This window comes from Manihot esculenta, chromosome 17, assembly GCF_001659605.2.
Source record: "Manihot esculenta cultivar AM560-2 chromosome 17, M.esculenta_v8, whole genome shotgun sequence".
Taxonomy (NCBI): Eukaryota; Viridiplantae; Streptophyta; class Magnoliopsida; order Malpighiales; family Euphorbiaceae; genus Manihot; species Manihot esculenta.
Window position 1 is genome coordinate 1,603,879 of NC_035177.2, and position 12,773 is coordinate 1,616,651.

At 35.4% G+C, this 12,773-nt stretch overlaps 1 protein-coding gene and 1 long non-coding RNA gene across 3 annotated transcripts; one reads left to right on the forward strand and one right to left on the reverse strand.

Moving 5' to 3' along the window:
* Positions 1 to 1,627: 1,627 nt before the first annotated feature.
* LOC122722286 lies at positions 1,628 to 3,383 on the forward strand. Of its 2 annotated transcripts, none has more exons than XR_006349234.1 (4): positions 1,628 to 1,675; positions 1,885 to 1,951; positions 2,461 to 2,512; positions 3,061 to 3,383. It is a non-coding gene; the product is annotated as an uncharacterized LOC122722286 (long non-coding RNA). The 2 variants fall into 2 exon arrangements; XR_006349233.1 differs by having other exon boundaries at positions 1,633 to 1,752.
* A 2,149-nt stretch (positions 3,384 to 5,532) lies between these two features.
* LOC110604367 (pentatricopeptide repeat-containing protein At1g77360, mitochondrial) lies at positions 5,533 to 7,325 on the reverse strand. The gene has a single exon (XM_021742501.2). It carries the CDS (start codon positions 7,162 to 7,164, stop codon positions 5,728 to 5,730), a length of 1,437 nt encoding a protein of 478 aa, XP_021598193.1. The 5' UTR covers positions 7,165 to 7,325; the 3' UTR covers positions 5,533 to 5,727.
* Between the last annotated feature and the right edge of the window lie 5,448 nt (positions 7,326 to 12,773).

Here is a 12,773-nt window from a genome sequence, read left to right on the forward strand (position 1 = left end):
CGACAGTCGACAACGGAGCTTATTCTCAGCATCAATATCCACGGGCTCACTGAAATCGGAACTTGGGTCCAACCTCTCGGCCGTTCACTGCCCTGTTCATCCAACGTCCACCGCCATCAAAAGGTTCGCCGCCATTTATGCTTGTTTAATTTTTTGTATTTTTTTGCTTGTTTAATTTTTTGCTTGTTTAATTTTTTGCTTGTTAATTTTTTGCTTGTTAATTTTATGATACATTTATGCTTGTTTTATTTCTTTGCTCAACCCGTTCCCATCATAGATTTTTTTTTCAAGACCGTCACAGTTTCCTTGCATTTTGACATTGCACCTGCTGGTGCACTTGGCAAGTGCACCAGCAGGTGCATTTTCACATTGCACCTGCTGGTGCACTTGCCAAGTGCACCAGCAGGTGCACAATTGGAAATGCACCTGCTGGTGCACTTCCAAGTGCACCAGCAGGTGCACAATTTAAATTGCACCTGCTGGTGCACTTGCCAAGTGCACCAGCAGGTGCACAATTGTAAATGCACCTGCTGGTGCACTTGCCAAGTGCACCAGCAGGTGCACAATTGGAAATGCACCTGCTGGTGCACTTCCAAGTGCACCAGCAGGTGCACAATTGGAAATGCACCTGCTGGTGCACTTCGCAAGTGCACCAGCAGGTGCATTTTCACATTGCACCAGCACATTTGGCCTAGCTACTAGCTAGGTCACTTTATGTTTATATATTCTTTGCATAGAGAGACTAATCTAAGGCCATTTGATCAATGCTTTGCAAAGATGAAAGAAATTATTTAATTTGGATCTAGATTATATTCTCCATCCTTAATTTTTGGCTTTTGTACATAGAAAAATGAGTGGAGAATGAAGTTTATAATCATTTCCTTAAGAAAATGCTGCATTTTTCTTGTATAAAATATGAGCATGATAGTCATGTGAAAGGGAGTTTTTCTTTGATTCATCACTATTGAGTAGTGATATAGAATGCACATGCTGGTGCACTTGAAATGTGCACCGGCAGGTGCATTTTCACATTGCACCTGCTGGTGCACTTGCCAAGTGCACTAGCAGGTGCATTTACAATTGTGCACCAGCTGGTGCACTTGGCAAGTGCACCAGCAGGTGCAATGGGAAAATGCACCTGCTGGTGCACTTGCCAAGTGCACTAGCAGGTGCACATTTCAAGTGCACCAGCAGGTGCACTTGGACAAGTGCACTTGCTGGTGCACTTGTGCACCAGCTGGTGCACTTGTGCACCAGCTGGTGCACTTGTGCACCTGCTGGTGCACTTGTGCACCTGCTGGTGCACTTGCCTTGTGCACCTGCTGGTGCACTTGCCAAGTGCACCAGCAGGTGCACATTTCAAGTGCACCAGCAGGTGCACTTGGACAAGTGCACTTGCTGGTGCACTTGTGCACCAGCTGGTGCACTTGTGCACCAGCTGGTGCACTTGGACAAGTGCACATTTACATTTACATTTCATAACTAATTATTTTTGATTTTTGGTTTCTGCTTCGTCTTTAATCAGATGATAATGATCAAAATAATTATCAAGGCGATTATACTGTATAGTAATCTACCTGATAATAATTGGTTAATTACAATTTGAACGAAAAGCTTTAATTTTGTGCTTTATGAGAAGTCGAATATGAATCTTACAAAGTGGGAAGATTTTGAGGTGAGATCATTGTGTTTTAGGCATTATGTTCAACAGAGCTGAGGAAGTTTCATTCATGGATTTTGCCAACACTAGTGGTTAGCTCCTCAACATCTAAGTATCAGTCAAAACGCTGAACTAACTTAACAGTCATAGAGTGTCTTATTTTTGCTTTGGTTAATGATTTTCCTTAGAGAACTCTTGACACCAAAAACTTTGTTTGGTTACAGGACAAGGGAATTGGGCATTGGCGTTTTAGCTGTATCATGTCATTTTCTTGGAGGCCTATTCTCTCTGGTATGCTCCAGGATCTCACATTAAACTCATCATAAAAGACATGTTATTGCTGTAGATAACTGGTATTTCCTTAGAATTTTCACTGTATTCTGTCCATTTGGAATAAGACTTTCGTAAAAATTCAATTCAATTGATTTATTTTCTAATGATTCTTTTGTTTGGAATGAAAGAATTCAATTCTTTTTAGCTCAAAAGCCTTTTATTTGAAAAGGAGAAAATCTTGTATGATTTTGCAATAATTCTTTTGAATTCTTTTATTGCAAAATGAATTATGCTAAACAAGCGATTCAGCTCAAGAATCTGTGAGTTGAAAGTGTGGTAGCATCAAAACAAAAGCAAAATTCTGTAGAAAAATATATCACAAGAGAAATGGTGTTTACTATGGATGGATTTCTTCTAAAACTTCTACTGTCTATAGAACCACAGCTTCAAGGCTTTTGTATACAATTTGATAATATAGCTCCAGATGCTTAGCTGATTAGATCTGACTCTGTGAAGCTATATTGCAGCTACTGGGTATACAGAGTACTATTTTGACGCACAATCTGGAAGAGTATGCAGGTAATGATAGTGGGATTATGAGAAGACTTCATTCTATCTTTTCAATATTATTGTTTCAGTCTTAATTCATTTAGCTATGCAAACATTTCAGGCATGTAGAACACTGGAAGCCAAATACAAATTCCTAAATGAAATCCCTAAATTGTTTGCTTGTAAAATCAAAATCACTCTGAAATCTGAACTTGCCTCCAAAATGCACAGTTGTATCCACATGAAACCTTGTATTCAATTTGTTTCAAGTGAAATTTTTATGTTCTGCTAAGTTAGCATCTTTTGGTTTTGTGAATATAGGATCTTTTTCTTTTCTTTCTGATATTAAAAAGAATGGACAGGAATTTCTATAAATTGGTCATTCTAAAATTTTTATATCCAAAGTGCAGGCAGTCCTTTATAAGTTTGAGATTGGAGTTACATTGTTCATTTTTCACTCTTAACTACACATCTTCAATTATACTGCTTTGAAAATGACATCTCCATGAAATTAACTTTTTTAGTTGATTTTACATATTTAATACATATATATTTATGTATTTTGATTTTGTGTCCAGGGTCCTGGCAGCTGTGAAGGTGCAAAACATGACAAAAATTCAACTACAAAGTGCGAGAGAAAATCCATGAACAACGTTCGAATGGCAAAGACAAGGTTAAATGAACGTGTAAAGAATGATTGCTTTCCTAAAGTGAACAAGGAGAATCTCCAAGAGCCCTAATATAGTTTCCAATAGAACTTTGAAGAGAGGACCTTATGGTTATAAACAAGCTGAAGCACATAATGGTGCTGCCCATAATTTTTATTTCAAATTAAAATTGTAGTACAAATTCTTTAAGTTTCACATATATTTGAATGAGTAATTTGGTTTTTTACGTAGTATTATTAATGTACATGATGATGGATGGATATGAATGGATGATGATGGATGAATGCACAGGAGAACAGGTATGAAAATATTTATGATTTACCAAGGGAATTGGATGAACAGGGGTACAGATCACCAACGGAATTTCCGTTGGTGACACCTAATGGTGATCAGTTGGTGTCACCAACGGAATTTCCGTTGGTGATCCGTTGGTGTCACCAACGGAATTTCCGTTGGTGATCAGTTGGTGTCACCAACGGAATTTCCGTTGGTGATCCGTTGGTGTCACCAACGGCAATTTCCGTTGGTGATCCGTTGGTGACACCAACGGACACCAATTCCGTTAGTGATTAAAATTACCAACGAGGATTTTCCCGACGGACTTAGTCCGTCACAGATCCGTTGGTGATCCGTTTCACCAACGGAATCTCTGTATTTACCAACGGAAATGTCCGTTGGTAATTTAAGATTTTCTTGTAGTGCAAGATTTATAATTAAAATTATTTTTTAATGTCGGGCTGGCACAAGAAGCTCTTCTGCCAGCTGACATGTTTTTTAAAAAAAAAACAAAAAAATCTATTGCGTTTGTAGTGAGTCTGACATGGTCGTCAAAATCTTTTTGGCAAGTAAGTTTGCTATGGACCCAAATTAACAAATTAAACTTTTTTTAACCTCAAAAAGGCAAAATCACCTACCTTTGATACGAAATCTGATTTACACAAGCATATTAAACAGAGCAGCAAGAAGGATCTCAGAAACCCATAATCAACATGACATGGGACAGCTTGCATGGATGAATTTTTTGATGCCATTTGGTTACAATGAGCAGGATTCAGGTGCACAATTAGGGTTTTTACAAGTATAATTAAACATGGATTAAAGGGTTGTAGCCTTGTAGTTGTAGGACTTTTTTGCACTGCTGGTTAGACACTCTATGCAGTAACACTAGAACAGGAAAATAAATGAGTTTAGGTTTCAAAGCTAAAAAAAAAGGCTAAACTTCCTTAGACATCACATTTTAAGGTAGAGTTGCATCAAATCCAAGAAACACAACCCGCTGGTATTTATTCAAGGAAAATGCTGAAATACACCAATCAATTCACACAAGATGGTGTAGAAATCGCTAGTGAGTCTCACAAACATAAATATAGTTCCCATGGGATGCATTAATCTGACAGTGGATAAAATTTAGTGCACTTCTTCGTCCTAATTCGTTCGTTCTATATAGCACAACTATTTATTCAATAAGAAAACTGCAGTACAGAAGTCTGAAACTAATCCTGAGCTAGATTCTTTACCAAGGTTGAAACTAAAGAAACTGACCACAATTAACTTTATTAAATAGACATGTAAACCTCACCAAGTAAACCCTATAGTAAATCTGGACAATTATTCTAAATGTTCAAGTCTTTAATCTTGTTTTTCCTTGATCCTTTGTTGCTAGCATCACAACAACAAAACTGAAGGGATGAATTCATGAAAGAATGAGAGGCGAAAGATCACTGCTATGGCTGATTAATTATCAGCATAGAGAGATATCAATATGAATTAAAGATGTGTTACCTATACGACATTAACATGAAAATGGCAAGGAGAGGCATAAGAAAGGGCCTGCACAAAAACCTTATAACTGCCACACATCTATAATTTTCAACAAAAAGGAATTGCAAGTATAACTTCTCCAGTGAGCAGATAATAAAGGAAACTAAAGCAGGACATCTAGGAAGGTTTACATCTCCTCCTGAGTGTATCCCAAAATATACATGAACATCAGAGTTCCATCCTCCAGGAGAATTCTAAAAGTTGCTTTAGTTGATTTATGTGTGCAAGTGTCAAAAAAAAATGTAAGTAATGAGATATAGCCAAAATCTTTAAAGTCTAAATTTTTTTTTTTTTTTAAATCTAGAGCCAGCATCATTAATAGAAAGAAAGCAATTAGAATTGCAGAATTATTTCAAAAATCAGCTCCATTTTAGTTTAGTCCACTTCAGCAAAAAGCTTCCTGCACATTTAACTAAAATAAATTGAAAAAGGAACAGAATTATATGCACGAAGGCATAACAGACCATGCAATTTAAAACTAACAACCCATGTGCATGAGCATTTGAGAGAAAGAAAGTGTAGAAGGGAGGAAGGAGAGGGAATCAATTACTACAGTTGACGGATTAACAAAATTCCAGGATATCATAATGTGAGGAAAAAAAAACATGTATCATATGAATAGAAGATGACAAGGAAAAGGATCTAGGACATGGGAAGATCATGCTCACAGCAAAGCTTCTCTATTAATGACTGTCACAGATACATCAAATTGAAAGCTTCACTAGATGGACCAAAAAGAAATATACAGAGTCATATCTAGGTAGCTCTCCATCTCCTTGAGAGGTTATCAAACCTGTCCCTTGCACTGCTACCCTCCTTGTAAAAGGTGCCCTTCAACTTTGACATAGTTGATTCATATATATTGATTTTTCTATCAAGCATATCGTCTGCAAACCTCCTCACCTCCGACAACCTACCCAAATTACAAAGTCCTATGAGTAGAGCGTTTGCGCTCTCATCAAGGGGCAACACATGGTTCTCAACCATGTAGTCCCATATCTCAATTGCCATTTCAGGGTCATCACCATCCATCAGCACTGCGATGGCTGCAGCACAATCAAGATGATTGGGAAGCATTTCATTCTTGGTCATCTCGCAGAAAAACTTTCCTACTTGGTAAACCTTTTTGTCCTTTATCAGACATTGAAAAATCATATTATAAGTCAAAAAATCTGGAAAAACTCCATTGAAGACCATCTCATCAAGCAACCGAAATGCATTATCAATGTCACTTTTGTTGCAAAGCAAGCTAATCATCCTATTGTACATAATCAAATTAGGCACTACCCCACTGCCGACCATTGTATCCCACAATGGGACAGCATTCACATGATCATTCTGCTTACAAAACATATCAAGAGCATTAGAAAAAAATTTCAAACCTGGCATACAAGCCTTCCCCTTCATAACGTGCAGGAACTTGAGAGCCTCATCTGTTTGCGAGGCTTGAACAAGTGTGGTCAAAAACGCATCATAAGCCGGCATGTTTGATGGGCTCCATCCGATGCGAACAACCATCTCACCAAATGTAGTCCTTGCTTTGGCAGGGTTGCCTTCCTTCTCCCACCCTTCCAACAAAATAGCAAATGTATCACCATCTGGGGGTATCTTAGATTTTACCCTTTCAAAAAACTCCAATGCCTTTATTGTCTGATTATCCTCATTACACATAGCGCTCAAAAGCGAATTCACAGCAACAACATCTTGCTGAATCCCATACTTATCCATAACATCAAAGCTCATTACAGCTTCATCAAATCTGCCAGCTGCACAATAACTCCCAAAAACAGAAGCAAAAGTCGCTATCGACAATACATTTTCTTGCTTCATAGAGCGAATTGCATCCCACATGGATTCAAAAAGCCCATTCTTGCCAAGTAAATCCACCATCAGGTTCCATGCATAAGGGGTGGGTTTATGTGCCCGGCCCACCCACCGGAAAAACACCACAGCAGAAGAGGGATTGTTGTAACTAAGCTTAAGGACTTGATGGACAAGATCAGGGGTAGGAGGAATTCCAGAGGAGGAGAGTGCAGATTCAACATCTTTAGGATCGGTATGACTAAGAATCTCAGAGAAGAGTCTAGCTGATGAGGAAACATCAACGGTGTCGTGGTGGGTTGGGTAGTGGTTGGATTGCGAATGGAGACGTAATTGGAGCTTGGTCCTAGGGTTTTCAGCCAAAGCAGCCATGGCTAGGGTTTATAAAGGGAAAAATGGTAGAATTAAGGAGAAAAGAGATTAAATTCTTCATAAACTATTGCTGTGCGTGTAAAAGAATCAACGTCTGACCCTGAGAGTGAAGAGAACCTTTGCTGTGGCTTCGTTTATCTGCACTTTTCGGCTCCAGTTCGCATTACAGTGCTGGAAAAGAAATAGGTCTCTATATATAATATAAGAAATTTTTTAATTTTAAAAAATATATTAAAAGATTAATGAGGTTTCAAAAATTTATTGATTGATTCTTTTGTAAATTTATCCATAAAAGATTTTAAAATATTTTTAATATGAAATTATTAATTAGTAAATATTTTTATAAAATTAAAAAATTATTTTTATATTATAAAAATTAAATAATCAAATATTTAATAAATAAAATTAATAAAATAATTAATTAATAAATTTTTTAATATTTTGTAAATATTTTAATATATTTTTTAAAATTAAAAAAATAATTAATGTGTTTTATCATAATGTATAGATTACATGATAAATTTTTATAATAAATAATGGATTTTAAATTACTCCCTCTAGGATGTTCAAATTAAATTATTTTTAAATTTTTATTTAAATTAATTAAAAATAATTTAAGTGTAATTAACTCAAAGTTCATAATTTTGCAATCAAACCAAAAATAAAATAAGCTGAATTCTTTATTTTCAAGTTAAATATTTTAATTTCTTATTTTAATAAAAAAATTAAGAAGTTTTTTTTATCGCTAATCGATTCAGCGATTTTTTTAATTTTTTTATTAAAATCGAATTAAATTAAAATAATTAAAATTTTTAAAATTAAAAATTAAATTAAAGTGAATTAAAATAAATAAAAAATTAAATTAAATTTTTAAATTAATTCAGATCATAATTAAAGTTAAAATATTTTAATTAAATTTTAAAATACTACAAATATAATATAAAAAATAAAAAATTTATTAAAAATTTAAACTGAGCAAATCAAACTGAATTAAATTAAATAAAATTAATATTTCTTACTAAAATTAATTTAATTTAATTTTTATAAATACTAAAATTACAATTTTTAATTTATTCATTTTACTTCATTTTGAACCCCAAACCCGATACTCACCCCTAAATTATACTATTTATTCTGTCAGTGGCCGTCAAGCTCGGGAATTAGACCGTAATGGTGGCTCATGGGCTGGGGCTCATAGGCGAGAAGGGTCACTAAGAGTACATCTTTATCTTTTCCAATGCTATCTTTTCTAAAGTTGTTTTTTCTTGTTTCAAGCATTATTGAGAAAGCTTCAATCTTCTCTCCCGACCGTCCCTTCATTGCATGTGCTTAACCTGATCATTGCCTCGATCTTTATTTTTTTTGAAAGGCTTTGCTTGGTTGTGATTTATCTCCCCAAATCTTCGGTATGACTTTCATTGCTTTTGGAGCTAAAGTAGCAAAAAATTTCATATTTTTTTTTCTACCAACATTGACGACCGACACCTCCAGAAGCAGAGAGCAGCATTTGATAGAGATGTGCACCGGGTTGAAGCCGTGTTAGGTCTTTAGAGTTGATTCTACTATGGGCTTTTTATATGTTTGGACTTTAGAGACCTTTAGGCCATGATGGGCCTCTACCCTAATTGATTTTCTACACTTTTTTTGCATTTTTAGAGGCGTTTTTTCTTTAAATTAAATGTTTTAGGCATAGACTTGACTTGTATTGCTCTCCTTATCAATGAATTTACCTTCTAATAAAAAATAAAAAAAGCCAAATGATTCGTTTGGATTTGAATTCAAATGTTTTATTCATTACTCTAATCACTAGAGGAATATCCATGCCATGCATCATTGTATTTAATTGGAAAATTGATCTTAAAAAACCAAACATTTAAGTAGTTTAGCGATTTTTTTCAAATGTTTTAATTTTAGCAATTTAGTCTAAAATTGAAACTTTTATAAATATTTTATTCTAATTTGAAATCCTAATTAAGGAGAGTATGTCATTAGTGACTTAGCATGACATGTGACAATTTTAAATATTAAAACTGAATTCCACATTGATACATAGGTAACCATAATTACTTGTTAACTATAGTATATATTGGTAACTTTTATATCCCTTTAATAAAAAAATCCTAAATTGAAAAATCCTCAATTTCATATTCACATTGCACAAATGAATGATCATTATCCTTTGTAACTATGCTGAATAATCCCTGAAGAATTACAAACTTAAAAGTAGAAAATATGAAAACTCAATGCAAAAGGAATTTAGAATTCTTGACTAGTTCATCTCTTATATAAATAATATATTTTTGTTGTGGGTTAATGAATGCCAAAAAAAAAAAAAACTCACCTGGATCATATACTCAAAATTCATCAAATCACAACAAATCCAATAAACTTTTTAGATAGAGATCACAAATAGCTCCTCTTGCATCTCTTTCTTTGACTTATTATCCAACCTTATCAACAACTTAGATATGGACATCTCAATTTCTCTGAATTTATGACTCCCTCCATTTCTAAAAACTTTGTTGCAGTACTCCAATCGACCCTGACTTCCTCCTCTTTTATCTCTATTTCCTCTTGTCTTTTTCAAGCGTACCTCCACCGTCCTACACCTTGACCCGACTGCCACTTTCACGGGGATAGCTTGTTTGTGGGTAAGAGGTTCTAACTCCTGTCAAGCGGCTATTTAATTCTTTTGACCCTTTTGGGACACATTCCTATTATTTCAGGCTTTGCTCACATACAAATGTTAATGATCGATCGAGCCTAACTGTCCTCGGGCTCCTTTGAACCCTGTCCAGTCCATGAAACCAGGTCCTAGTTGGTTTCAATTCCCTCTAAGCGATATGTTATGGGCCTATGTGATGTTTGCCCCAAGCCTCTTTAGTATGGGTTGATGTGTGCCTATTGGTCTGAGGCCCATTAATTATCAAATGCCCTTTTACTACCTTACCAATTATTTCATGATTACTGAGAGAATAAACTTCGAGATTTCATTTAATTTTGTTTGGCTCGAGAGAAGGACTCTGATAGGTGTCGTTTCTTTCGTCTTCTTCTAATTTCAAATTTTGCTTTTCACTCATTGCCTTCATTTCTATTTTGTTTTTGCTATTCTACCTTCCCTTCCTTTGTAATCTTGCTTCTCCAATCAAAGGTATATTTTCGCTCTTCTTATGGCTCCTACTGAAATTCCAACAGTAGACGACTTGATCTCCTCTATCACTCTATTTTTCCTTACTCCAACATCTTTCCTGAGACCTCATAGATATTAAAATCTTTAAAATTAGGACTCCTTTAAGTAATGAGAGAATAGTTATATCCGATCCATTACTTAGGGGTTTGGTAGATGCTTAGAAGGGGTGTAATTTAGTGTTTTTCCTCAAGCAATATGAATTCAGGTTAGTTTTCCCTTTCACCCCTTTTTTTATCGAGATTTTTCAACATTACGAGGTAACCCCTAGAATGTTGACGCCTAATTCTATCTTATTCATGAGCTGTTTTGAGTCTATTTGTTTGTGTTGGATGCGACCTATTTTCTACATTTTTTCGTTTGATTAGGTCCACCAATGGGTTCTATTATTTCAGTCCTCGAACGAGATTGTCCATCTTTACTAGTTATAAATATTCGATCAAGGACTAGATAGAAGACTTTGTTGTTGTAGAGATGAAAGAGAGTTTTGAGGTCGAATGGGATGTCGACCTATCTTAGGGGAAAATACCTCAGGGTTGCAATGGATTCCTTAGGTCAAACCTTATAGATCAGATCTGCCTTTTTCGACTAACCTTTATAGGAAAAAAATATGTTATAGAGAATTGCTTGTTCATGTCCTCCTTGAAGGACTGTCATCAAGCTGGTATTTCTGAGTTTTTCCTTTGAATTTTTCTTTTTGTGATACCCAGTTCTAACTGAATTTTCCTCTTTCTTTCTCTGTGCAGTTTCTTCCATATTAATGGACAAAATCAAGATTCCTAAGAACTTTACCTTGTCCAGAGAAAATCTTAAAGAAACACTGTTAGCTTTTCAGGCTTACAAGTTTGTTGTCGATGCCACTATGGAGGCCTTCCATGCTGCGACTCCTCTGTCATCTGTCAGCCTCTCTGCTCACAATCCTATAATACCCGGCTAAACTACAGTGTCGGAATTTTCACTTTCTGATGGAATCTCCAATGGAATCCAGAATCTCAAAGCTAGAATATTTAGAAGGGTAAGGGCTTTTATGAAATGAATTTGAAGCATTTTTAAACGCGTTAAAATAAATATAAAAAAAATAGAAGGTTTTAGAGGAGTTTGAAGGTCGGCCGCCGAAGGTGGCTCCTCCAGGCTACCTATAAAAGGCTTTTAGCCTGAAAATGTGAGAACTCTTTCTCCATTTTCTAGTAGTTCTCACATTTTCTGGTAGAGGTGAGTCCATGCACTCTCCTCGATATTTTATGGAGTTTCTCCAAATCCCTTAAAGAATTCATGAGTTTTTACTTCGATTTTGAAGATTTGGGTTTGAATTTTAAGTTTTAGCTTTTGGAGATCCTTCGGAGATCGGTTACCCTCTTCTCTAAATCTTGGTTGCTGTCACCCTTGTGTCTCTAAAGAGGTAAGTTCAATCCTTGCCTTTTCTTCTATCTTCTGAAGGTTTTCAACAAGTGTATTAAGTGCTTAATGGGTTGTTGTGGTATGCATGATCATCATTTTTCTAAGCTTTAGAGTTGGAGCTTTTGTTTTGAGAATTGGTGATCCTCCTCGTTTTATGAATGCATGTGGGTTCTTTCCTTGGTTTTTTAATGATTAATGACCCTAATTATATTTTGAGCAAGTTTAAAAACCTTATATGTGAGTTTGGAAGCATTTTGGTGGCTGCATGTTTAGGGCAAAATCGTGTTTTGCCTTACTGGAGAACCCAGGTTCGGCCGCCGAAGCAAGATTTGGCCACTGAACCTGTTTGTGGAGGCAGCCTAATCGGCCCCCAAAGGTTTTGACCTTCAGATCTGTGAGGGACTTTTAGCTGTTGAACCTACCGCAGAAAGTCCCCTATTCAGCCTTTTTCAGCTTGTTTCCTACGTGTGTTATTGTGTTCTTAGGGGTTTTCTTGGGGGTAGTTTCAGTGTTGTAAAAATCATGTCTAGTCCCTCATTTAAGTCCATTTGTATTGGATTGGACTTAGAACACCGTAGATGCTAGTTTTTATGATTTAAAAAATTTATTAATTAATTTATTAATTTTATAAAAAATCTACTAATTAATCATTAAGTATTATAAAAAAATTTTTAAATTTTTTATAATATTTAAAAATTAAATATATATTTTAATATAGGAAAATTACTTTTTAGTCCCTAAAGTTTAACATAATTAGCACTTCTGTCTCTCTATTTTAACGATCCAACACTTAAATCCCTTACTTTCTCTTCTGTCCGAATTCGTAGTCCTTTCATAAAAAATAGTCGTTTGGTGAGTCAAAGGTGAGAGGTGAAATTTTTTACCAAAAATGCCCTTAATAAAATTGTTAAAACCCTTCTCAACTTGAAATCCTTCCATCCTTCTTCTCCCTCATATCTCCTCTGCTTCTTCTCCTTCATATCTTTTCTATTTCTTCCCTCCATCCTTCTTCACCTTCATATCT

Coding starts and splice junctions, on each gene's coding strand:
- LOC110604367 (XM_021742501.2), bottom strand. CDS start 7,164: ATGGCTGCTTTGGCTGAAAACCCTAGGACCAAGCTCCAATTACGTCTC.